At 36.1% G+C, this 24,105-nt stretch overlaps 1 protein-coding gene across 1 annotated transcript in view; it reads right to left on the bottom strand.

Moving 5' to 3' along the window:
• Positions 1–24,105, bottom strand: part of ANO5 (anoctamin 5) — a 102,317-nt gene that overhangs the window by 55,668 nt on the left and 22,544 nt on the right. The window contains exons 4-7 of the mRNA XM_039253280.1: positions 18,174–18,224; positions 9,808–9,849; positions 6,775–6,888; positions 590–658 (exon numbers count right to left, since the gene is read on the bottom strand). Of these exons, the coding sequence (XP_039109211.1) occupies positions 590–658; positions 6,775–6,888; positions 9,808–9,849; positions 18,174–18,224 (276 nt within the window). The remainder of the gene's footprint in view (positions 1–589; positions 659–6,774; positions 6,889–9,807; positions 9,850–18,173; positions 18,225–24,105) is intronic.

Below are 24,105 nucleotides of genomic sequence, written 5' to 3'. Positions count from 1 at the left end.
GCAGGGGCACCTGGGTGGCTCAGTCGGTTGGGTGGCCAACTTCAGCTTCAGGTCATGATCTCATGGTTTGTGGGTTTGAGCCCCGTGTCAGGCTCTGTGCTGACAGCCAGCTCAGAGCCTGGAGCCTGTTTCAGATTCTGTGTCTCCTTCTCTCCCTGACCCTCCCCTACTCACATCTCTCTCTCTCTCAGAAATAAATAAAACATTAAAAAAAAAGAAGTGGGTTGTGCAGAAGATAGCCAGGTTAACTAGTTACAGTGTCAGATTAAAGACAGCCTTCAAAATGAGATATATAAAAAACAAGAACCGTATCTTTACTTTCTTTGTATCCTGAATAGAATTATGTTTGTCTATTTTTAGAGTGTTCCACTCACTGTCTTATATTCAGAGCCCTAACCTACTGCTTTACCAGGAAGACCAAACCCCCTACCATCTACATAACTATTTTATTTTTGTGTATATTTTTAGCAATACCAAAAAAACATTGTACTGCTCCCAAACACAAAGTCTATTGAGTCAAACACCATAGCAGAAGAAAACAATTGCTTAAAACATCAAGACTCTGGTACCAATTAATGGCTACACTTACCCTTTTGTCTTCAATTTCCAACTCAAGACCTGTTTTTCTGAGATTTTGTTCAAATTCTTTCCTCCTTTCCTATGGAAAAAAATCAGTAGAATTATGTAGAACACTTGTATTTGCCCAGCGATAAACAGACTTGCTATTCCAGGTGGTCATCTGCCCCTCCCCCGGTTGTCTATAAAAGTCCTTTATCCATTACCCCATCTTAGCACCATGTCCTATTTTCACCTGTACTAAAATTCACAATATAACAATAAAAATCCAAAATATCTAGGAATGATTTCCAGGAAATGTGCAGAACTGCTATTTGAAAGTATGCACAAAACTTTACTAAGTAACATTTGTAAAAACTTGATAAACAGAGAGACATGTCACACCCTTGCTTGGGAAGACTCAGTATCAGAAACATACTAGTAGTCTTAAAAAGAAAGGATATATTTAATTCAAATTTAAGCCAAAATTTCATTATGACTTTTTATTTTTATTTATTTTTTTTTTTGAGAGAGAGAGGAGAGAATATGTGTGAGCAGGGGAGAGGGGCAGAGGCAGGGAGAGAGACAGAGAGAGAGAGAACAAGCGAGCAAGCACCTTTGGGCTGGGTGCTGACAGTGCAGAGCCTACAGCCTGCTTGGGATTCTGTATCTCCCTCTCTCTCTCAAAATAAGTAAACAGTGAGAGAGAGAGAGAAAGAGAGAGAGAGAGAGAGAGAGAGAGAGAGAATCCCAATCAGGCCCCAGGCCCAGTGCAGAGCCCGACACAGGGCTTGATCTCACAACTACTGAGATCATGACCTCAGCCAAAATCAAGAGTAGGCTACTCAACAGACTAAGCCACCTAGATGCTCCTCATTATAACTTTCTAATTTTGAAGAAGAGAATATCTTCACTTAGAAAAAAATTAAATTAAGTTATTAAAACAATCATTATTTGTGGGCTTCAAAACAATGCATTGATTGTTGAAATTTTTTGGCTTTACTTATAACCTAAATCTGAAGAATTTTATAGTAAATGAAATTCTAAAAGACTTTATTATGTTATTACAGAATGCCTATCTTCAAACAGATAAGTCTACCTTGATATATCTTCAAAGTTCACAAAGAATAAAAGATAGTTTGCCACATTTGAGCACAGTCCGATGAGACTGGTGCAGATTTTCCTTTCAACTACCCTTTCATAATTGTCCTTCTTTCATGTTACCAGAGGGAGGCAGACTGCAAACTTCCAGAAAACCAAAAAAGGAGCAGGGGAGGACCAAAAAAAAAGGAGTGAGGCATTCAAAATTCTGCTATAAGAATTGAGAAAGTGAACAACTCTTTTCATTATAGTACCAAATGCTTCTGCAAGTAACATGGCTGCCAATTCTCTGAGTTCAACAAAACTGAAGAGCTAATAGGATTAGTAGCTGATAGTCCATTAAACACCACTTTTATGATACATCACTATAATTTGGAGATATAATTCAGGTGTCCAAAAAAGATTAAAATTCCTTAAACAATAATCTTTCTATTCCAATCTATGTATTTATCTGAACATGCTTAATTGACACTGCCATAAAAAAACAAGACAGGGGTATAGTTGAACCTGAACCACCTCCTTCCAGGAAAAACTCTTTCTTTATAAATAAAGAAAATATTTTGGGGGGGGCCTGGGTGGCTGAGTCAATTTAGCCTCCAACTTCAGCTCAGATCATGATCTAATGGTTCGTGAGTTTGAGCCCTGTGTCAGGCTCTGTGCCGACAGCTTGGAGACTGGAACCTGCTTTGGATTCTGTGTCTCCCTCTCTCTCTGCTCCTCCTCCACTCACAAAAATAAATATTATTTTGAGAGACAGAGAGAGTGGAGGAGGGGGAAAGAGAGAAGAAAATACTTTTTTAAGTTTATTTTTTATTTTTGGGAGGGAGAGAGAGGGACAGAAGACAGTGAGTGGGGAAGCGGCAGAGAGAGAGGGAGACACAGATTCCGAAGCAGGTTCCAAGCTCCCACAAACTGCAAGATCATGACCTAAGCTGAGGTCTGATGCTTAACCAACTGAGCCACCTAGGTGCCCCAAGAAGAAAATATTTTTAAAGCCCCTCTGTTCATCTCATTAACTAATGAATTTATGATGAGTTTATTTTTTTGTTTGTTTGATAACTGTCAAATGTTGTAACATATTCATGATGCTTTATCAATTATAGACTTGTAGAATTGTTAAAAAAACTCAAAACAAAGAAAACGTTTAAGGCTTATGCTCTTCTGGGGAAGGGAAATAATAACATTTTAGTGTGGACACATATATTTGTTGCAGCAAACTTACAGTTGAACAAATAAAAGACCCCCAAAGGTGAAATATTTACTTCAGGACAAATTTAAGTGGGGAAAATGAAACAGAAATTTCAGGTGAAGGAGATAAATAAATGACGTAAAATGATGTAAAATTTCAAGTGTTGAAGAAGGATTTCTTCATATAATTCATTTTTTAAAATGAATTATAGTGGGTGTCAAATTTCCATATTTATGTTCTATGGATATATTCCAAAAAGTGATTTAACTGGACCATTATCAATACACTGTAAATTATATCCTTCGCAACTCCTGAAATGTAGCAGAAATAACTGTAGATGGGGAAGACTTGTAGAAAGATAGGATTTTAGCAGGGAGGGGTGGGGGGTATTCAGGAGCTCAGTTTGGACCTACCAAATTAGAGATGCCTATGAGACTTCCAGGTAAAAATGCAAAACAGTCATATGGGGGAGAGAATGGACTAGGGTGAACTTTGGAATTAGCACAGATGTGGTTTTACAGCTGACAGGTTGTGTCATCAAAGAAATGCATGCAGGCTGGGACACGAAGAGGATTAAAGACTGAACCCCAAGGCACTACAATAATGAAGGGTCAGGGAGGGGAAAAGATGGAGAAGTAGCAACGAAATAAGAGAAAAACTATGAGAATATGGAGTTTCTGGAAGCCGAGTGAAGAACAAGCATACGAAAAGGAATGAGAGGGATGCCTGGGTGGCTCAGTCAATTTAAGTGTCCAACTTTGGCTCAGGTCATGATCTCACAGTTCGTGGGTTCAAGCCCCACGTCTGGCTCTGTGCTGACAGCTAGCTCAGAGCCTGGAGACTGCTTCAGATTCTGTGTGTGTCTCTCTCTCTGACCCTCCCCTGCTCATGCTGTCTTTCTCTCTCTCTCTCAGAAATAAATTTTAAAAAAAGAGAGAAAGAAGGAATGAGAAACTGTGGCACACACTGCGAATTGGTCAAGTAAAATGAGGGTTGAGACTTGATCACTGTTTATTTATAGGAAGATAATCAGAATGGTTAAGGCAATGGCCTGATAGCAATAGGCTTCAGAGAAAATGAGGCAGAAAAGATTTCGAGAAGAGAATAGTAGCTGGCAGAAAAACTGAGATCAAGTGAAGTTTTTTGTTCTTGGCTTTTCTTTCTTTTTTTTCAATATGGAGGCATTAACAGCATATTTGTTTGTTGATGGTCCAGCAAAGAACAGCACAAAATATAATTTAGAACAGGAAAAAATTGTAAGAGCAATAACCCTAAGTAGATACACAGAAAATAATTAATAGGACAGGTTTGAAACTGGTACCCTTAGAAAGCCCTGCCTGCAACATTGGCTCTGGTGTCTGAAAACTTTCAGAAGGGTTCCAACTATTCCCAGATCTGATAAGAATGGCCTACTTTATTTACACTGTATGTACAATGTATTTTATGCTAAACATCTGCTTTCTTTCTGGGACTATGAAATGTTGGTACATCTAGGCAGAAGAGCACAAGGTGACCAGCCCCCAAAAAAATCCTAGGGCAGTGAGTCTTTAATGAGCTCACTTTACATTTGATGGTGAACATTGTTACTATGCAACTTCACTGGGAAAGAATTCTTGAAAGTTTGCTCCTGGTTACTTCTGGACTTGGCCCCATGCATCTTTTTCCCTTTGCTGATTTTGCTGTGAACTATTTCACTGCATAGCCACTGAGTATGACTATCTGTTGTGTTCCGTGAGTCCTTCTATTGAATCACCGAACTTGAGGGTGGCCTTCGTGACTCTTGAAGATTAGGCAAGAAGAAATGGGACCCAGGGCACAAGTGTAAGGTGTTGGCTTCAGATAGAAGGATAATCTGTCTATGGTAACAGGAGAAACATAGATTATCCAGGTGAAGATGCATGTGGATGGACAGAAGTAATGATGAAAATTTAGAATTTCTCTTCTACTTGGTTCAGTTTTCTCAACGAAACAGAAACGTATGGTCAGCTTAGATTGAAGATGGGAAGCAGGTATCGGTAAGCCTGAGCAGAGTTACAAAACAGTCGTCCAGGAGAATGGGAAGCTGCATAGAATAAGGAAGCAAAGCATGACTGCCAGGCAGCCTTCAGGGCCCAGCTGAAGTCCATGAGCACAAACATGAGGTAAAATCTCCAAATGAATTCCAAGTCTTTCTTTCTGTCTGGTCTGGCACAGAGTAGGTAGAAAGCTGGATTTAACTATAATTGCTGTTTTGCTAAGGAAACACACTTTAGAAAAGGGCAAAGATTTGAAGGCATATGTAACAGAGTGATTACATTTCTTGACCATTAGATTCAAGCTGGATCAGCAAAGGAAACAGAGGATAAGGACCAGCAGCGAAAAGGGGGTTAAGGTAGTTGCATCTTATCTGGTTCTGCTTGAAGGAAAGGTATTGGTCAGAAATATATGAGGGGCTGGTCAGACAGTCAGATGCCTGGGGGTGAGATTACAAAGAGTTGCAATTATCAAAAATGACAAGTTCTAGGGAAGTGAATGGCTGAGCTAGAGACTAACACAAATGGAAAGGGGACTTCAAGGAAGAGAGAGGCTAGGATGCTAAAATAGTTATCGAGGGTGGCTCAGTTGGTTAAGCGATTGACTTTGGCTCAGGTCATGAACTCGCTTTCATGAGTTCGGGCTCCGCATCAGACTCTGTGCTGACAGCTCAGAACCTGGAGCCTGCTTAGGAATCTTTGTCTCCCTCTCTCTCTCCCCCTCGCCTGTTCAAGCTCTCTCTCTCTCTCAAAAATAAAGGTTAAAAAAATTCTAATAAAATAATCATCTATGTATGAATTGCAATAAACAAGAATTTAAGGAGTATTGGTGAAGAGAATCATAGTGAACCAGGGGCTCAAACTGTAGAGAAATGAAAGGGAAAACCCAGGGACACATTAATGACAGCAGTAAAGCAGGGCAATGATTAATCTGATGAGAGTAAAAGTTCAGGAATTCTAGGGATGAGGGAGGGAGAAGGGCCTGTAATCAACAATGAGATACAAGGAGGTCAGAGCAGGCATTTGCCCATCTCCAGAAAAAGGCTCTATGAGGAAACACCAACCATCACCTGAAAGCACTTGGAGAAGGCAATGAACTCAATGAAGAGCCCAGTTATGGGGGACATTCTGAGAAAAGGAAAAGGATGTCAGTGAGTGAATTTCAGGGACTTGATGGAGGGGTTTATAGGGAAAGTGTGGAAGAAAGGGACAGGATCTTATGGGGATAATATCTGTTGTTTTTTAATTTTTATTTTATATGACATTTATTTCCTGGGTAAATATGTTAGTAAATGTGTGTGTACATGCTTACACATAGGGGTTAAAGTATTAATTCATTATTTCAATTATAATTATTTCTTGAGCATCCACGATGCTGCAACCACCATTTTAGACATTCGGGTATACAGCAGGGAGCAGGACAAAGTCCTTGGTCTTATGAACTTAATTTAGAATGCTGGACACAGCAAACAAGTGAAACTGCAAATATATAAGCTCAGAAAGTGATGTGTTCTAATGAAAAGAAAACAGGATAAGGAATAGAGCATAACATGAAGGACATTTCAGATGGCATGGATTAGCCACACATTTTTAAGGTGAAAATAAATATATTGAGACATACCTCACATTTTGGAGGTCACGTTTAACATTTTGGAGCTATGTAAACAATATACGAGTCACTTAGAAGAAGAAAAAGAAGGTAGTGTTCAAAATGTCCAAAAAAAAAAAAAATCAAATTGACTTTACACATCCAATTCATTTTTAGGCCTGTTTTCTAATCTTATCCCCTAGCCTTAGCTTTCAATAACACCTCAGAGGTCTCTAACTTCTACAACGTAATTCAGTGGGAACAACCCTGATGAACTACAGCAAGTGTTTTTTTTAACGATTCCCAGTTCCTCTCCCCTAAGTACTTACCGCCTTTGGGTCTGCTTCTCTCTTTAGGTCATCAACATAGGAAAGCACAAAATCAATTTGCCTAATCCCATCTCTGAAGAAGATAGAGTCCTTGCTTTGTTCGTCTTTTTTAAACTGCAGGAGACAGGAATGACACAACTTTACAGTTTTATTTTCAAATGGCAAAAACATGAAACGAATTCGCCGACATTTGGTCTAATTTGTTTCAGTCCTGATTTGACAGGCTGAAGACAAACAGCCTAAGTTTTCATCAACAGAAGATTATGCTTGTTTCAGAAAGTGAACTTCCATAGAGAAGATATATATAGACACACCAGGAAGACTCAAGATGAAGGTAAGCATTAACTACATGCACACACAACAAAAATGGTGTGATTGTATTGAAATATAAAATGAACACAGGGGATACATGGATCCCAAAATGCATATTTGGAGACTTGTTATCTTTGTTAAATAACATGCCAATGAGTCTGACAAATAATTCATGTTCACACACTACTTTTGGGGTGTAATTCATTACAGACCAATTAATGAATCTCATTCTAAGAAAATTAACTTACAACTCATGCTTCTCTGTTTTCACAAAATTGCCACTTTCTAATTCAACTCCTGAAGGGTTAAAGTAAAATCAAAGTGCAGTTAAAAATTAGAAAGCAGGTAGCTTGCCAGCTGAGTTTACTGCATGTAAATGCTCATGCAGATCTCCTTTCAGCACTGATCCCTACGTGAGCCAGAGGCCATCTTTGTTTAAAATCCGTGTTCTCAATTCTCTCAGTGGAATAGTCAAACTGACAAATTCAGCATTCACATGTTGTATAGTTCATCCTTCCCTTTAAAAACTACAAAAACCCTAGAAAGCTTTAGAAGACGAGATTTCATATTTGACTGATGTGGCCCTTCCTCAGGTTTATATGTAATGTATAATATGTAATGTTTGGAATAGTCCACATATATCGAACTTAGACTGATGCAAACAGACAATGCAGTGGAGGTTAGCGATCTCTCTAATTCTGTGATGCAGTTATAACCTAACACCGGCAATTTTCCAATTGCTTTAGCTAACCCATGAATGGAGAACTGGATGCTTTTAGTTTTCATAACTAGTATCTGTGTTAGTTTAGGAGTTTCTGTTATGGTATTCTATGCTGTTTTTCACCCAACTAAAGCCAGGGAGGCCTCCCCTAAAAAAGAATGGATATAGAACAGTCATGTATAATAAGACAAACATCTCATGCTTGACTTGTGTTCTATGAAAAAAAGAACTGTATTTTATCTATGTGAAGGCACAGCTGATATGTCTCAGGAAGAAGTAGCTCCTAATGCACAGAAAGAAATGAGTGGAAAAATGAACAAAAAACAAAAACAAAACACATTCAGGGAGTCTAGAGAATAAATGTCAAAAATAGTAACTCAAATATTACATCTGAGTTCTCTGCACCTAACCAAAAGATGAATGATCATCTCCTTTTGCCTAAAAGAAAGCAAAAGAACCTGAGAAAACTCAAGCTGTTATCCTGTTACCCTTTGATTTATAGCTCACTATACAAAGAAAAAGAAAACAAAATTAAAAAATCATTTGAGCGCCTGTATATCATAATATTAGCATATTTCATGAAATTCACCAAAACTCATGGAAGCCAACTGAAGCAGGAAATAAGAGACTAATTAGACTAAATATAATCAAAGCAAAAAATTAGAGGAAAGAAAACTAATAATCCTTTTGCTCTCAAATCAAAATTTGTGACAGCCAAAATTTGCATGGTAGAGATTTTTTCTTTTTTTAAGTAGGCTCATAGCCCAGAAATCAAGGGTTGCATGCTCCATCCACTGAGGCATCCAGGTGCCCCGGCAGAGATTATTTTTAAAAGAATATATATTTACCAGTGTTTTATTGTTTGGGCAAGCTAAACCTAAGTCCACAAAGAGAAGTTCTGATGACAGAAGTCGTGCACATGGAAATCAAAAATCACATGTGTAGTATTTGACTATTAGTGAGTAAACAAAGTAACCCCAAAAATAGTTTTTTCAGTGTTCAGTCAAAATGGATATATATACTTCCCTTCTGAAAGCCAGATGCTACCTAGGAAAACCCAAACTTCTCTCACTATGTCGTGCCCTGATATAGAGTAAAATGTTTAAAAATATGGAGAAATTGGCTTGCCTGGGTAGCTCAGTTGGTTAAGCATCCAACTTCAGCTCAGGTCATGATCATTCTTTTGTTTTGCTCAAGGCATGACATTAAGATAACATTTTGCCACATGTATATGTGTTTGCGTTTATATTTGATTTGCTCTTAGAAATCCCAATGTATAATGGGTGAACATCTGGGTGAATTTTCTTTGAATGAGGTAGTTATTCTGAGGTTCATAGTCGAGGATTCCTACTGGGAGTTCATAAACTATAAAACTGTAGGTAAATTGTCTGTGTGTGTGTGTGTGTGTGTGTGTGTGTGTGTAATATATATGTGTGTTTATATGCAAATATAAAAAATATATATACCAAATATATATTACATATGCTAAATATATGTAATATATAAATATACAGCCCAAATATATATAACATATAAATTATATGTATATAGACAGACACACATATACATTTTTTAGAAAGAGCATCTACATCTTTAATCAGATCCAAAAACAATTAAAAAACACCATTCTAGGGGCGCCTGGGTGGCTTAGTTGGTTAAGCGTCCAACTTTCGCTTAGGTCATGATCTCGTGGTTCATGGGTTCGAGCCCCGTGTCGGGCTCTGTGCTGACTGCCAGCTCAGAGCCTGGAGCCAATTTCAGAGTCTGTGACTCCCTCTCTCTCTGACCCTCCCCTGCTCACGCTGTCTCTCTCTCTCTCTCCTAGAAATAAATAAAAAAATATTTAAAAAAAAAAACACCATTCTAAAATCTCAATTCCCTAGAGACTGGGAATCAGTGACAAAGTCCCTCCAGATCAATAGTATACACTGGAATAAAAAGGACTGGGCTACTACTACAGCCATCCAAAGCATAAGCAGCAGCATTCAGCACTTTTTTACCAAAAGACGTCGCTTCAGGAACAAATTGTATCGCTTTGTAGACTGTGAAACAATCAACAGAAAGTTAGCAAATCCTGCCTGAGAGTAAAGAAAAGATTCCCAAAATACAGACACACAAAAACACAAATCTTCAGTTTGATCACTCAGGTGAATGTGTGTGTGTGTGTGTGTGTGTGTGTGTGTGTGTGTGAGAGACAGAGAGAGAGAGATATTTAGAGTTGGAGGGTGGGAGAAGCTGGCAAGAAGGAAAGAAGGAAAGAATAAATACAGGAAGAAAGCAATGAAGAATAAAGGAAGGGGAAATAAAAGAGACTCCAAAGTAAATTCCCTTAAGTTCTTTGTACTATAACATTAAATAATATGTATTTGTGGAACTGAATTAAGGAAGAAAGGAAAGAGACAAAAAATAATGAAGGAAAACATGAGAAAAAGGGAAATGTAAAAGTAAAATATGTATTCAGTTAAGTATGCCCGTATACATTGGGGAAAAAAGTACAATTACTACAATTATACTGTATGGTATAGAAAGTTCACCTAGAAGTAGACAATATTTCACAGCCTCCCAAAATACTGGGGGAAGGAAAGGGAAATCATTCAGTTATTTCAATGCTGGGCTGTCTTCAGTCCTCAGTTACTGTGACCAGTATTTTTAAGACACCAATGCAATTACCTTAAAACATCTGGGAAAATCAATAACATTTGAAAGAAAACCAAATAATGCCACAAAAAGAAGTACTGTGTGTATTTTATACTATAATGAAATGATACCTGATAAAATTATAAATTAAAAGTTTGAGTTCTTGTCATGGAAAGTTTTGCTAAAACTGTTGTTTTCTTAAATAAGCTAGAACCCTAAGCAGGGGTGATGCCAGATGAAAAACCCCTGCTCCATAACCTGGGAATCTACTCTGTATAGACAGGGTTAATACCGTTGTTGCTTAGAGCAAACAGGTACAGGATGGATATCGGTCATTGGGTAAAGTGTATTTTAAACTGTATTTTTCTGCTGGGCTGGAAATTTTCATCTTACTACTTTGATTTCCTTGGAATCTTTCATGAGGTCCACAAGTTACTGTTATTCTCAGATGCTTTTCCGAAATTCATTACAGAATCATTAAGGGAAAGGAAAGACTTACACACTATGGGGCAGAGCAGGTCCACATTATGATTTTCATGGGCTCTGTCTGGGCCTGTTTACTTTCTGTGGGCTCCTTTCTCCATTAAATTGTTTTTTTTTTTTCAATTTAAAAAGAATTAAATGAATATATGTATATATGCACACACACACACACTATTATACTTATGGGGTGGGATTTTTTGTTTGTTTCTTTCTTTCTTTAAGTTTGATTTTAAAAGAAATTAAAATTAAAACATTTCCGTGGGCTCCAAAAAGCATCCTGGGCCCTAGAAGGCACTTTGCTTACTGTGCCTAAAGAATAAGCTGACCGTAGGCTCCTGAATTAACTAGGCACCATATATTCAAGATCTGCTGAGAATGCAGGGTTAAAATGTTACTTAGATGGGTGCTAAAAAGCCTTCTGTAATAAATACATCTAATATCAAGTTAGTTTGCAGCTTTCCCAAATCATATGGTATCTTCACAATATAAAAGCCAATGGGATCAGGGTACCTGGGTGGCTCAGTGGTTAAGTGTCCGACTCTTGGTTTCAGCTCAGGTCATGATCTCCCAGTCTGTGAGTCCATCCCTGCGTTGGGCTCTGTGCTGACAGTGTGGAGGATCGATCCTCTCTCTCTCCCGCTCTCTCTGCCCTCCCTCCCCCTTGATAAATAAACTTTACAAAAATATTTCAAAAACAAAAAACCAGTGGGATCAATACCAGCAGCTGGTCTTGAAACATATGGACTCAATATTTAATATTTTTAAAACTTGATCTTAAACATATTAAAAGATCAATAAACCACCAAAGGACTTGATTACAAAGAGATAAAATTAACATTCTGATTAAAATTATAGAATAACTTTATTAAATATTTCCATCATGTGCTAAATTATGTTTGCTTTTTATTAAAATACTGACAACACTTGGGGTGCCTGGGCGGCTCAGTCAGTTAAGCAGCCGACTCAGTTTTGGCTCAGGTCATGATTTCACGGTTCATGAGTTCAAGCCCCACACTGGGTTCTGCACTAACACTGTGGAGGCTGCTTGGGATTCTCTCTGTCTCCCTCTCTCTCTGAATCTCCTGCACACTCTCTCAAAATAAATTAAAATAATAATAAGAATAAATAAATAAATACAAATAAAATATGGGTAGCACTAAAGTAATGAAAAGGTATTTTTAAAATCATTGTTATTTCCTTGTTACTTTAGTAACTATTTGGTGTATTTATTTCTGGTTTGTCTAAGCACTGAATTTTTTAATATCGTAAATCATTGTATTTAATGTATACATTGTTCTTACCTTTTTCATAATACTACCATCATAGTAAAATAAATTTTCATATATTATAGATCTTTCATAAAAACAATTTTCTCTATGTAATTTCAATTCATTAAAATGTAAACTAATCTATTTGTAAGAAGACACTTAGTCCTTTCTCTGGGAAGAGAGTTGATCACCCATATTATTATGCCACATAACAGTAGGTGTCAGTAGTCTCATTATACATAATTTTTATCACACATTCCTCCTTATGAATTTATTTTTTCTCATACTCCTCCTTGGCCATTTTTGAATATCATCAACAGGCCAGCCACTGACCGATATGGGCACTACTACTTGGTGCGCTAGAGAGGGCAGCAGTTCAGAGACTGCAGGCTCCAGCTCCTGTCTCAGCTACTAGATCACTGGTGAGACATTAGCAGGGTAGGGTGGGGGGAGTCCAATATCGTAGACATTTCTAGAATATGTATTGTAAGAGAACGAAAATAAATATAACTCATGTAGTTATAATACCACAAGCCATTCAATGCTGTGAATTTCTAAGCAAGAAAAAGTCCAATTGCTTTGAGACTTCGATGTCACATTAAAAACTACATTAACCCTTGATGTTAAGGATGTAGATACTCACTCTACAAACTATAAAACCGACTTACTGAGTGGACCCTACAGAAGTTCTAAATTTAAACAAAACCACAGCAATTAAACAGTAGCTAGCATACCTTGATTTCTCTGTGCTAAACACTGTGTACTCTGTATCTTTAATGTTACCAGGTAGATCTTGTTAATTATCAGCAAGTGGTAATAAAGACATACCACCAGCCAAATACACAAAAGGCTGGCTAGTAAGTGCTGTGCAACCTTGAAGCCAGCAACTATAATATAATAAAAACAATAAAAGTCACTACCAGCAATTTCTTAAGACACCGGTAAAATACTCCTTCTTGAAAAATATGTTTGTCTAAATATTAAATAAATGTTGAGCTTCTAATGCAATTTAATATTCTATATGTAAGTTTCAATTTAGTAAATGGAAGTTAATTAGGAGAATTCCCATTTATATGTAACAACGTCTGGATATGCCAGTGCTTGTGGAATCAGCAATAGATTTGCCCTGACAATATTTGTGTAATTTCCCTCAAGATTGCTTGGAATGCGTTTCATATTCCCAGTCTTTGTGGTCTACCTATTCCTCTGTTTATATTGTAGCTTCAAAATAAACAATAATAACTATATGAAAATTTCCTTTCTATTTTTCTAGTTTGAAGTAGTAGATGGATTAATCAGGCACAGAAATTTCATAAATACCTGAAATGGACCTTAAGAATGTACAGTGAAACACCAATCTTTGACTGTTCCTTGAAGACCAGCACATAGAAACCAACCATAGAGGAACAAATAGCCATGCAGCAAAAAGATTAAGGAAATGGATATTTGCACATAGAAAGAGAATCTAATTTATGAGAAGAACACGAAGAAAAATGAAAAAAATGCCAGTCTTACATGGCCAGGAAAAATCAAAAGTTCAATGTCTGAATTTCTTAGTCAGTTTCACTAGGAAGTAAACACTCCCTTCTATAGTAATGGCATAAATAATGTCACTATTCACTCTCTTTTAGTCATTTTCTTTGTTTTTAGTTTTGTTTTTGGTTTTGGGGCTCTTTTCTTTTTGAGAAAAACTTTGGAAGTTTTTACCAAATATAATAGAATTCAAAGTATGTCAAGATATTTTTAAGTAAATGATAAGTGAGTCACAGACTGGGAGAAAAAATTTGCAATGAAAACAGTTGACAAAGGTCTCACATTCAGAGTACATAAACAACTCTTACAAGTCAACAGGAAGTTAATCAACTTGAGTTTTAAAAAATACACAAAGATTTGAACAGATAGTTTACGGAAGAAGATATATGAATGGCTAACAAGCTCATGAAAAGATGTGTAATGTCATCATTTATCAGGGAATTCAGAATTGAAATCACAAGATATCACTACCTACCATTAGATTACTAAATTTGAGGGTGGACAAGGTACCAGTGAGGGTGGAGAGCAAGTAGAACTCTCATACATTACTGGTAGGAAAGAAAAGTGGTAGAACCACTTTCCCAAATAGTTCAGCAATTTTTTATAAAGTTATATATACTCTTTCATAAGATCCAGAAATTTTACTCTTAGAAAATTAACGAAGATTAATTAAAGTATACATCTATACAAACTTTATCATGTCTTATGTGTAGGTTCATAACAGCTTTATTTATAATGTTCCCCAAACAGAAAACAATATGAATATCCATCAACAGGTGAATGGATAAACAAATTTTGGTATATCCATACAATGGAATACTATTTAGTGATAAAAAATATAAATCAAAGAAAAAAATTATAGATATTTTCAACAAGATTCAATATAGCAATATCATTTAAGCTCTGGATGCATGTCAGCAACATTATGCTGAACAAAAGAAGCCAGACACAAAATAGCCTATAGAGTCTGATGTGATTCACATACTACTTTAGAAAAATAAAAAACAAATCATTGGTTGCCCAGAACAGAGGTGAAACAGCAGGTAATAGAAATCTGTATCTTGACTGTTGTGATTTATTAAAACTCATTAAACCATACACTTAAAATACTGCATTTCATTGTATGTAATGTATAAAAATAAAAATAATTTCTTAAAGTTTTTGGCTTGAATGACTAGAAGGTTAGACTGTGTGGAGCTGGAATATGAAACACTTCATCAGGGAGATTTTTTTTGTTTATGTAGAAAGAAAAAAATTAGATTTCAGACATAGTAATCTCGAAACATCTTTAGATATCCATGTGCATATGATGGGAAAGCACTTGGATGTTTCAGTCTTAAGTTCAGGCAAGATGTCTATCCTAGAAACTTAAATTTGAGAGTTGACAGTATACCAATGGTATTTAAAGCCAGGATAGTGAATTAAATCTCTGAGCCCTGGAGTAACCACATCTAAATATATACATTGATTAATTATAAATACTATGCCATACTTATACTGATTGGTTCTGGTCCATTTATTCAAAGGTAGCTTCTGTGTCATATAAGTTGTTAAATATCTGGAATATCATCCCTGAGGTTAAATACCCAGATCCCTTCAGAACCTGTCAATGGCACATTACTGTTCCTAAAGCATGCCTTTAGTTTAACTTTCCAATTCCATCCATCCCTCTTTAAACTCTAAATACTTATTAAATTATACCCCAAGCACAGATGGTATTTGCTCTGGGACAAGTTTTCTTAGATATGGGCTTTCCAATTTTTCTGAATTTCTGAATTTTCCTAGTTAATGGCTTTAGGGTCCTTCTAGTGTCTTCTAGCAATTTAGCTAGCCACTTAGCTAGTCACTCAATGAAATCTACTGTTGACCACTTTATTTCAAGTAAAATGTTAAATTATGTAAATTCTTCTCTATTTATAGAATCACTAATAGTGAAAATGAAAACATGTACAATGATACTCTGCTGGATATCTTTGGTTCATCCCAGCAGATCCTCTCTTTTGCTCTCTACCTGGCTTTTTCTTGTGAGGATGGCTGGTATAGATATGAAAGAGCCCCCTAGACCTCTGGTTTCCCAAATGTGATTAGAGAAAAGGAAGAGAGTGAGTGCCTTCCTTCCTAAAGTCAGATTCAGGAAGGCTGTATCCCTCCACTGAAGGTCATTGGCCTCTCAAGAAGGTCTTCAGTACATGATGCTCTTTCTATTCCATCAGTTCTAGGGATAATAACAGACACATGTTTTCTAGATGTATACACTGCAGGATTCTTCAGCATCCTATATTTGTAAAAGTTTTTCATTAGGCTCTCCACAAATTATCCTACTCTGAGTATAGTCAATGTGATCCTGATTAGTGCAGATTTTTCTTTTGTGATGCATCTGTGACATTAAAAAAAAATTTTCCCTGGAGAAATGGTTGATTCCAGGACTGATGCAGGGAAAGTATAAAATGAGCTGAGAGCACCTTGCAGTGTTAAAATAAAATAAGTTTATTTAAAAAAGAAGCTTACTGTTTCATTTTACCCACTTACTGTTTAACCAAAGACAATGTCATCATAAAAAAAGAAATACCATAAATCACTTTAAAATCATTTGGGATCTATAATTTTAATTACTGGCATATGACACACTTGGAAAATTACCTGCAACTCATATCTCGGGCAAGGGATAACAATAAATGTGTAAACATCTCCAAAAAATTCAAAAGAAAAAAGAAAAAACCAACAGTTTGACAAAAAAATAGGATAACTGAACAGATTTATAAAAAATAAATTAATTAAGTGACCATCAACATAGGAAAAGGTGACTATCTCACTCACTGAGAGAAATACAAATTTAAACCACACTAAGATACACAGCTAACTGAAAGGGCTCCCAACAGCTACTAGCTATCTCACTATCAGATGGGCAAAAATCTAAACTCAAGACAACACATTGTTGATGAGGCTGTAGGCAATAGGTATTCTCCTACACTTGTTAGAAATGCAAAACAGGGGGGAATTTGGCAATATATGGCAAAATTACATATTTGTTTATTCTTTAATACTGAAATCCTATTTAGAAAGATAGCACTGACCAAAATATTGCTAGATTGATTCCCTAGGGTATATATTATAACAGTATTTGTAATAACAAGAGATTAAAAACAACTCAAATGTACATCAATAAAGGGACTGAATGAATATACCACGCTAAACCCCCAGAATGTGATATTATGCAACACACAAATGAATGGGAATGAAATCTATATATAATATTGCATGAACTCTGGGATATGCTTTTAAGTGAAAACCAAGGAACAGACCAGTCTATTTAGCATGATGGCTCTAGTGTAACAAGCAGGAGGAATATACATTTACATATGTATCTGTATACACACACACACACACACACACGTGGAAAAGTAAAGGACACATTAAAAGGATAAATGAAATATAAAATGGTTATTATAGAGGATTAAGAAGGAAAAAAAAGGAAGAGAATTTTCCCTGAAATTTTTTCATAATTTCATCTCGTGATAGATTTACATTCAAGCTAATGAAGGCAATGCTTCATGGTTTCTTGCTTGTACCAGCCCTTCCAAGGATTTAGAAGGACATTCTAGCAATTTGTTCTCATGGTCAAGTATTCTATGAATTTTTAGAGGTACATTATTGTACCACTATTCTCATAGTGATACCAAAATAGCATAAGCTTTAGGCTCCACCCAACCTTATTTGATCTATGGTTTTAAACTTTGGCATCATATAAATGTTTCACATGATAAAACAAACAAAACAAAGAAAACCTAGCAAAGTTTCAATTATTATAACTGATCAAACCACAACCTTCATTCTGGAAGATTAAAGACCAGTATGCTAGTGAAAAGCAAAATATCACCTATGTTAAAATTGTCACTATAAGAATAGAACTCTATTTTCCCATCTTCCCAAACATCATCTTTCTTTTTTTACTAAGTAATTAGTGAAAATGTTTAAATCCCTTTACTAACCTCTTAATTGATATTCAAATTTGATTTTTAACAAACTATACTTCACGATTATTCTTAGGCATGTACTTACAGGTGAAAGAAACGAGGTATGAAGAGACAATACTAAACTAGAATTCAGAAATTCCAGTTCTAGTCCCGAATCTGCCTCTCAAACATAATGGGTAATTTTAATAAGTTCATTAAGCCCCTCAGACCCTTCATCTTTCTTCATTTGTAAAACTGAGAAACTAAAATGCAAGCAAATGACCGTGCTTTGTCTTTCTCATTAATATGTCTTGTGTTACTTTTTCCCCATAAGAAACTAGTTTTTTCCCCAAAAGTAATTAATTCTCAAATTTCATATATGATGACCTGAAAAATAACTGTGACCTGGAAACAGAGCATCTCCATCTCAGGCTACAAAATAATACCCCATTTGTGTCCATGCAGGAAAGTATCGTACTGACTGATGCTTACCGCTGGTTCTTCAGTGATGAGAAAGCTGGTCTCTCTGCTGCTCAGGGACTGCTAACAGCGCCGTGGGGAAGATATAATGCCATTAATCATAATGCAAGTAGGGAGCATATCACTTTCAACAAAAATTCCATGTTCTCAATACTCAAATACTAAACCTGCAGTTAATTCAGAGGACTTACGAAAGTGAATGCAAAACTGTGTGTGGATATGTGGATACATGTGCATGTGTGTTCATGCTCATGTGTGCATGCATGCATGTGTGCGTGTTGTGTATGTGTGTATAGACAGAGAGAGCTTGAGAGAGAATGATAATTTTGGAGGCTGTTTTATCAAATCATAAAAAAAAATCTGAGAGGCAAGAAATGGTTAAGGACTACTATATTACAGAGAAAAAACAAGGAGTGCCATTGTTTTCATGATACGGAGCCCTGAACAGGACCACAACGAAGGGTAGGATCGATCGGCTGTTTTAGGCCTTTGAGCATTTGTTTGGAATCATTAAAGTGAATACCTTAGGAAACACACCACCAGAATTTCTAAAGATCTGTACTTACAACCCAAGGAAAAAGCCATGCATGGATATAAAGACACACAAAACACCTGTAATTAAAGCAATAGCAATCCCTCCCTTGGTATACAGTGGATTTTAAACCCTCATGATCCATGACAGATTGCACAGCATAGCACGTGCTCCAGGGACCACTCCCCGTCACTTCTCGTCATTCTCTAGTGACTGGAACAGCCGGGCGGCCTGGAGAGGCAGCCGCCAGCAAAATGACCCAAAACTCATGACTAGACTTCATTTGCTTGGCTCTTGGAAAATCACAAACAGCATCTCATTTATGCCTGGGTGATGTTGGGCAGACCAGTTCTGAAAATAGGAGATACAAAGTACTATTGACATAGTTTTGCAAAATAACTCAAAGAGCATCTGGGAAATACATCCAATGCTACATAAGCCAAGTTGCAGAAAGTGCTACACACACCAAAAAAAAAAACAAACAGTAATTTATCTGTGTTCTTAAGGAAGACAAGGAAGAGAATTTTGAGCACCTATCGATTTTCATATTATCGAATTCAAAATAAATTCCACGAAAAGAATTTCATCGTATAAAAGCTATATTGAACCAGTGGGAAGAAGTAGGGTAGACTGAGACTATGAGTAAATAATATGCTCAAATCCTCTTTCACTGATGTGTGATCTGCCCACAAACCTTAGATGAATTCTGTTAACTACGTCAGATGTGAGCTAATGAGTTTCTTGATCACTCGATTCTGAAACGGCAGCCTCTAGCAATAAATTAAGCATCTACATTTCTTGCCTTTAAGACAGTATATGAATTTATGATAGCTCTACTTTATGTTGACTCCTCATAATTATTTTCAATTATGCTATAGAACATTCAGTTGTTTAACTTACAAGAAGGTACAAAAAACACATATATTAAATGTCCCAAAAGCAACAAGTCTAGTCACTTTACAATCTCTCACTGTAGGAAATCCGAGCTTGCTGTGACTTTCTACACAAAAGCTGACTGCAAAGCAAAATTCGCATACTTTCTTTCATACTCTTTGCTGAGTATTTCATAATCTCATTTGTCACTGACCTTAGTCTCAGGCCAAAGGAAAATCTGTGCTGTTCTCAAGTCTACATTTCCCTCTTCAACAGCATTGGCTTTTCTGTCTCAGGCTGCCTCCTTCCCTGACCCCAATAACTAAGGAATTGAATGAAATGAAATAATGAAATGAAATGAAATGAAATGCAATGAAATGCAATGAAATGAAATGAACATGGCAATGCTCACTATAAAAACTAAGTAGCAATCCTGACTAATCTAAACATAAGAAGCAATTATTTGTAGATTAAAATTCAGAAGAAAAAAAACCTTCTAGATAGGATTCTTAAAGAAGTAATACTGTAGGGACACCTGTATGGCTCAGCAGGTTAAGTGTCTGACTTGGTTCAGATCATGATCTCAAGGCTTGTGGGTTTGAACCCTGCGTCAGACTGTGTGCTGACAGCTCAGAGCCTGGAGCCTGCTTCAGCATCTGTGTCTCCCTCTCTCTCTACCTCTCCCCTGCTAATGCTCTGTCTCTCCCTCTCTCTCTCTCAAAATAAATAAATGTAATAATTTTAAAAAAATTTTTAAAAAGAATACTGTAGAGTGATTAAGAGAGCAAGCTCTAGAATTAGCCACACCTGGGTTAAGAATTCCATTACCAGAATTTTATGGATGGACTCATTTTATTGATTCTTCATAATGTCCCAATTACACAAAACTTTTTTCTTCAATTACACAAAACTAATTACTTTATATATATAAACTTGAGCAAGTTAACATCTCCATGCCATAATTTCAATATAGTGATATTAAATATGGTAACACATGGGAAGACCTCAGTAAATGTTGACATTTTAAAATTAATTTTTGCTTTGGAGCACCTGGGTGACTGTCGGTTGAGGGTCCACCTTCAGCTTAGGTCATGATCTCGGTTTGCGGGTTCAAGCCCCACATCGGGCTCTCTGCTGTCAGTGCAGAGCCTGCTTTGGATTCTCTGTCCTCTTTCTCTGCCCCTCCCCTGCTCATGCTCTCTCTCAATCTCTCTCTCAAAAAAATAAAGAAACATGTGAAAATTAAGTTTTGCTTAATTTCTAGTGACAATATCATAAGTTTAATATATTTATCATACCATAAATTAATGCACATGCATTTTCTGGATCCCCAAAAAAATTATAACAATGTTCAGTGATGACCTACATTAATTGTAAGTCAGAGGTAATACTCTAGAATTTAGTCCTTTTAAAGTTTAAACAATCTTGAAAGTGGAGATTATTTGAAAGTATGAAACAATTTTAAAATAGTGATCCTAGAATGTTTATGTCTTGTAAAAGGCCCAAAGATTCATAGCTATGAATTTAATGGACTAAATTGAATTATTCTAGTCATTTTTGCCTCAATCCAAAGCTTGAATGAATATTCTCCTTTTAATATGTTTTATTAAAAAATTGACTGCAATGTAGATTTTGTGTTTTTATAGCATTTGAGTGTCAATAAAAGGAAATCAAGTTGGCACTGAGGAAAAGTTAAATAAGTTGTATTCACTTATTTTTTTACTTTTCATTTTGAAACACTTATAGATTCACAGGAATTTGCAAAGACCTCAGAGAAATCCCATGTGCCCTCCACCTAGTTTCTCCCAATGACGAATGCTTCACAGAGCTATGGAACAACATCAAAACTGGGAAACTGACATGTGCGCAATGTGTGTGGTTCGTACAGTGTTGTTGTATCACATGTGTGTATTCGAGTAAGAATCAGCCCAGCTAAGATGCAGAGCAATTCTATCCACAAAGATCTCCTTTGTGCTCCTCCATTAAACTTATATCTATTCTCCTCCCCCTGAACATCTATAAACTCTGCCAACCACTAATTTTTTTCTTTATCTCTATAATATTGTCATTTCGAGAGCTATAAAAATAGAATCATACAGTATGCGGCCTTTGAGATTTTTTTTTTTTTCATTCAGCATAATGCCCTGGACATCCATCTAAGTTGTGCATATCAATAGTTTGTTTGTTTTTAGTGGCAGGTAGTACTCCATGGTAATCCGAGGCTACAGTTAACCAGTCACCTACTATAGGTGACGTGGATTGTCTCTACTTTGGGCTACTACAAATAAAGCTGCTAAAAACACTTATGCAAAGGTTTTTGTATGATTATAAGTTTTCATTCCTGTGGGATAAATGCCCAAGAGTGTGATTATGGAGTCACAGGGTAACTGTATGCTTAGTTTTTAAGAAACTTCCCCACAGTTTCCAAGCATGACTGCCCCATTTTACATCCCCACCAGCAATGTATGAGAGATCCATTTTCTCCACATTCTCACCCGTACTTAGTATTGTCATGATTTTCCATTTTAACTGTTCTAATAGGCATACAGTGGTACCTCCCTTTGGTCTTATTTTGCAATTTCCCTAATTGTTAGTGATACTGAACATCTTTTCATGTATTTATCTGCCATCCATATCCTCTTTAGGGAAATACACCATCATGTATTTTACCCATTTGGTTTGGTTGTTTTTTAGTATTGGGTTTTGCTGTTTCTTTATAAAACCACATGAACTGATGTGCAAATATTTTTTCCAGGTCTATAGCTTGTCTGCTCCTGTTAACAGGCGCTTTCAAAGAATAAAAGTTCTTAAATTTGAAAGAATCCAATTTATCAATTTTTCTTTCATGTATCAAGCTTTTGTGTCCTGTCTAAGAAATCTTCATTGAGACCTACTTTCCAAAAATTTTCTATTTTTTTTCTTCAAAAAGCTTTATAGTTTTGGATGCCTGGGTGGCTCAGTTGGTTAAACGTCTGACTTTAGCTCAGGTCATAATTGCGGTTTGTGAGTTTTAGCCCTGCATCGGCCTCTGTGCTGACAGCTCAGAGCCTGGAGCCTGCGTCAGATTCTCTCATTCTCTTTCTCTCTCTCTCCCTCCCTCTCTCTCTCTCTCACTCTCTCTCTTAAAAATAAACATTTAAAATAATTTTTAAGTTTTAGTTTACATTTAACTGTATGATCAACGTTGAATTAATTTTTGTATAAGGTGTGAGGAAGTCTATTTTGCCTATGGATATCCAAATGCTCCAGCACCATTTGCTGAAAAGATATTCTTCCTCTGTTGAGTTGTTTTTACACATTTGTCCAAAATCATTTGGGTGTGCTTGTGTGGGACTATTCCTACAGTTTCCATTCTCCTTCATTAATCTACATGCTGACCTCTGCAAGTACCACAATATATTGATTAAGCTGTAGCTAAAAAAAAAGTCTTTCAAATTGGGTAGAGTGATTCATTCCATTTTCATTTTTCAAAGCTGTTTTATCTCCTCCTCTACTTTGCATTTTCATAAAATTTTAGAACACTTTTGTCTATGTCTACAAAAAGTCTTGCTGAGACTTTGATAGTAACTGCATTAACCTATATACTTATTTGGGCTTCCACATGTTCACAGCTCATATATAGAAATGAAATTGATTTCTGTATGAAATTTGTTTCTTAGTTTTAGGACAGTCTTGGTGGTTTTTCTGTTTTGGTTTGGTTTGGTTTGGTTTCATTTTGGGTTTTGGAGGGTTTTGTTTTTTTTTTTTTTGCTTGTTTTATAGATTTCTTGGTATTTTCCTAAATAGAAATGACCACCAAGTCACCTGGCGGAGTTTTATTTATTCCTTTCTTATCCATCTGCCTTTTACTTTCGTACCTTACTGCAAGAATTTCCAGTACTATGTTTAATAGGAGGAATAAATGAAGACATTCTTGCTATGCTTTTGATCCTAGTGGGAAAGATTCAGTCTTTTATTACTTAATATGATGTTGATGTTTTATTGATGTTCTTTTTCAAGTAAGGAAGTTCCTCTCTATTCCTGGTTTTCTGAGATATAGAGATAGATAGATAGATAGATGATATAGATACAGATAGATATGTGTGTTTGTATAAAATAATAAATGTTTTTTTCTGAAAAAATAGATAAAATCTTCTGATTTTTATTCTTTAGCCATTAATATGATGAGATACATTGACTGATTTTTGTACAATAAATGAGCCTTCCATCATTAGATATACTTACTTCACTTGGTGAGAGCATTAAATTCTTTTCATATTCTATTGCTAGTATTTTACTAAGGATTTTTGTGTTTATGATCATGAAAAATATTAGCCTGTAGTTTTCTTTTTTGGGTATTATTTTTGTGTGGTTTAGTACCAGGCTAATGCAAGCCTCTAAAATGAATTGGGAAGTGTTCACTCCTCTTCATTTTCTGGAAGAGATTGTACAAAACTCATGTTAATTATTCTTTAAACATTTGGTAGAATTCTCCAGTGAAACCACTTGGGCCTAGAGATTTCTTTGGAAGAGTAAGTTTTTAAGCTACTCATTTGATTT

Source organism: Hyaena hyaena, unplaced genomic scaffold (assembly GCF_003009895.1).
Source record: "Hyaena hyaena isolate Hyena2069 unplaced genomic scaffold, ASM300989v1 scaffold_449, whole genome shotgun sequence".
NCBI classification, from domain to species: Eukaryota; Metazoa; Chordata; class Mammalia; order Carnivora; family Hyaenidae; genus Hyaena; species Hyaena hyaena.
Note: the sequence above shows the minus strand (reverse complement) of the source record. Positions and strands in the feature narration are given on the sequence as shown.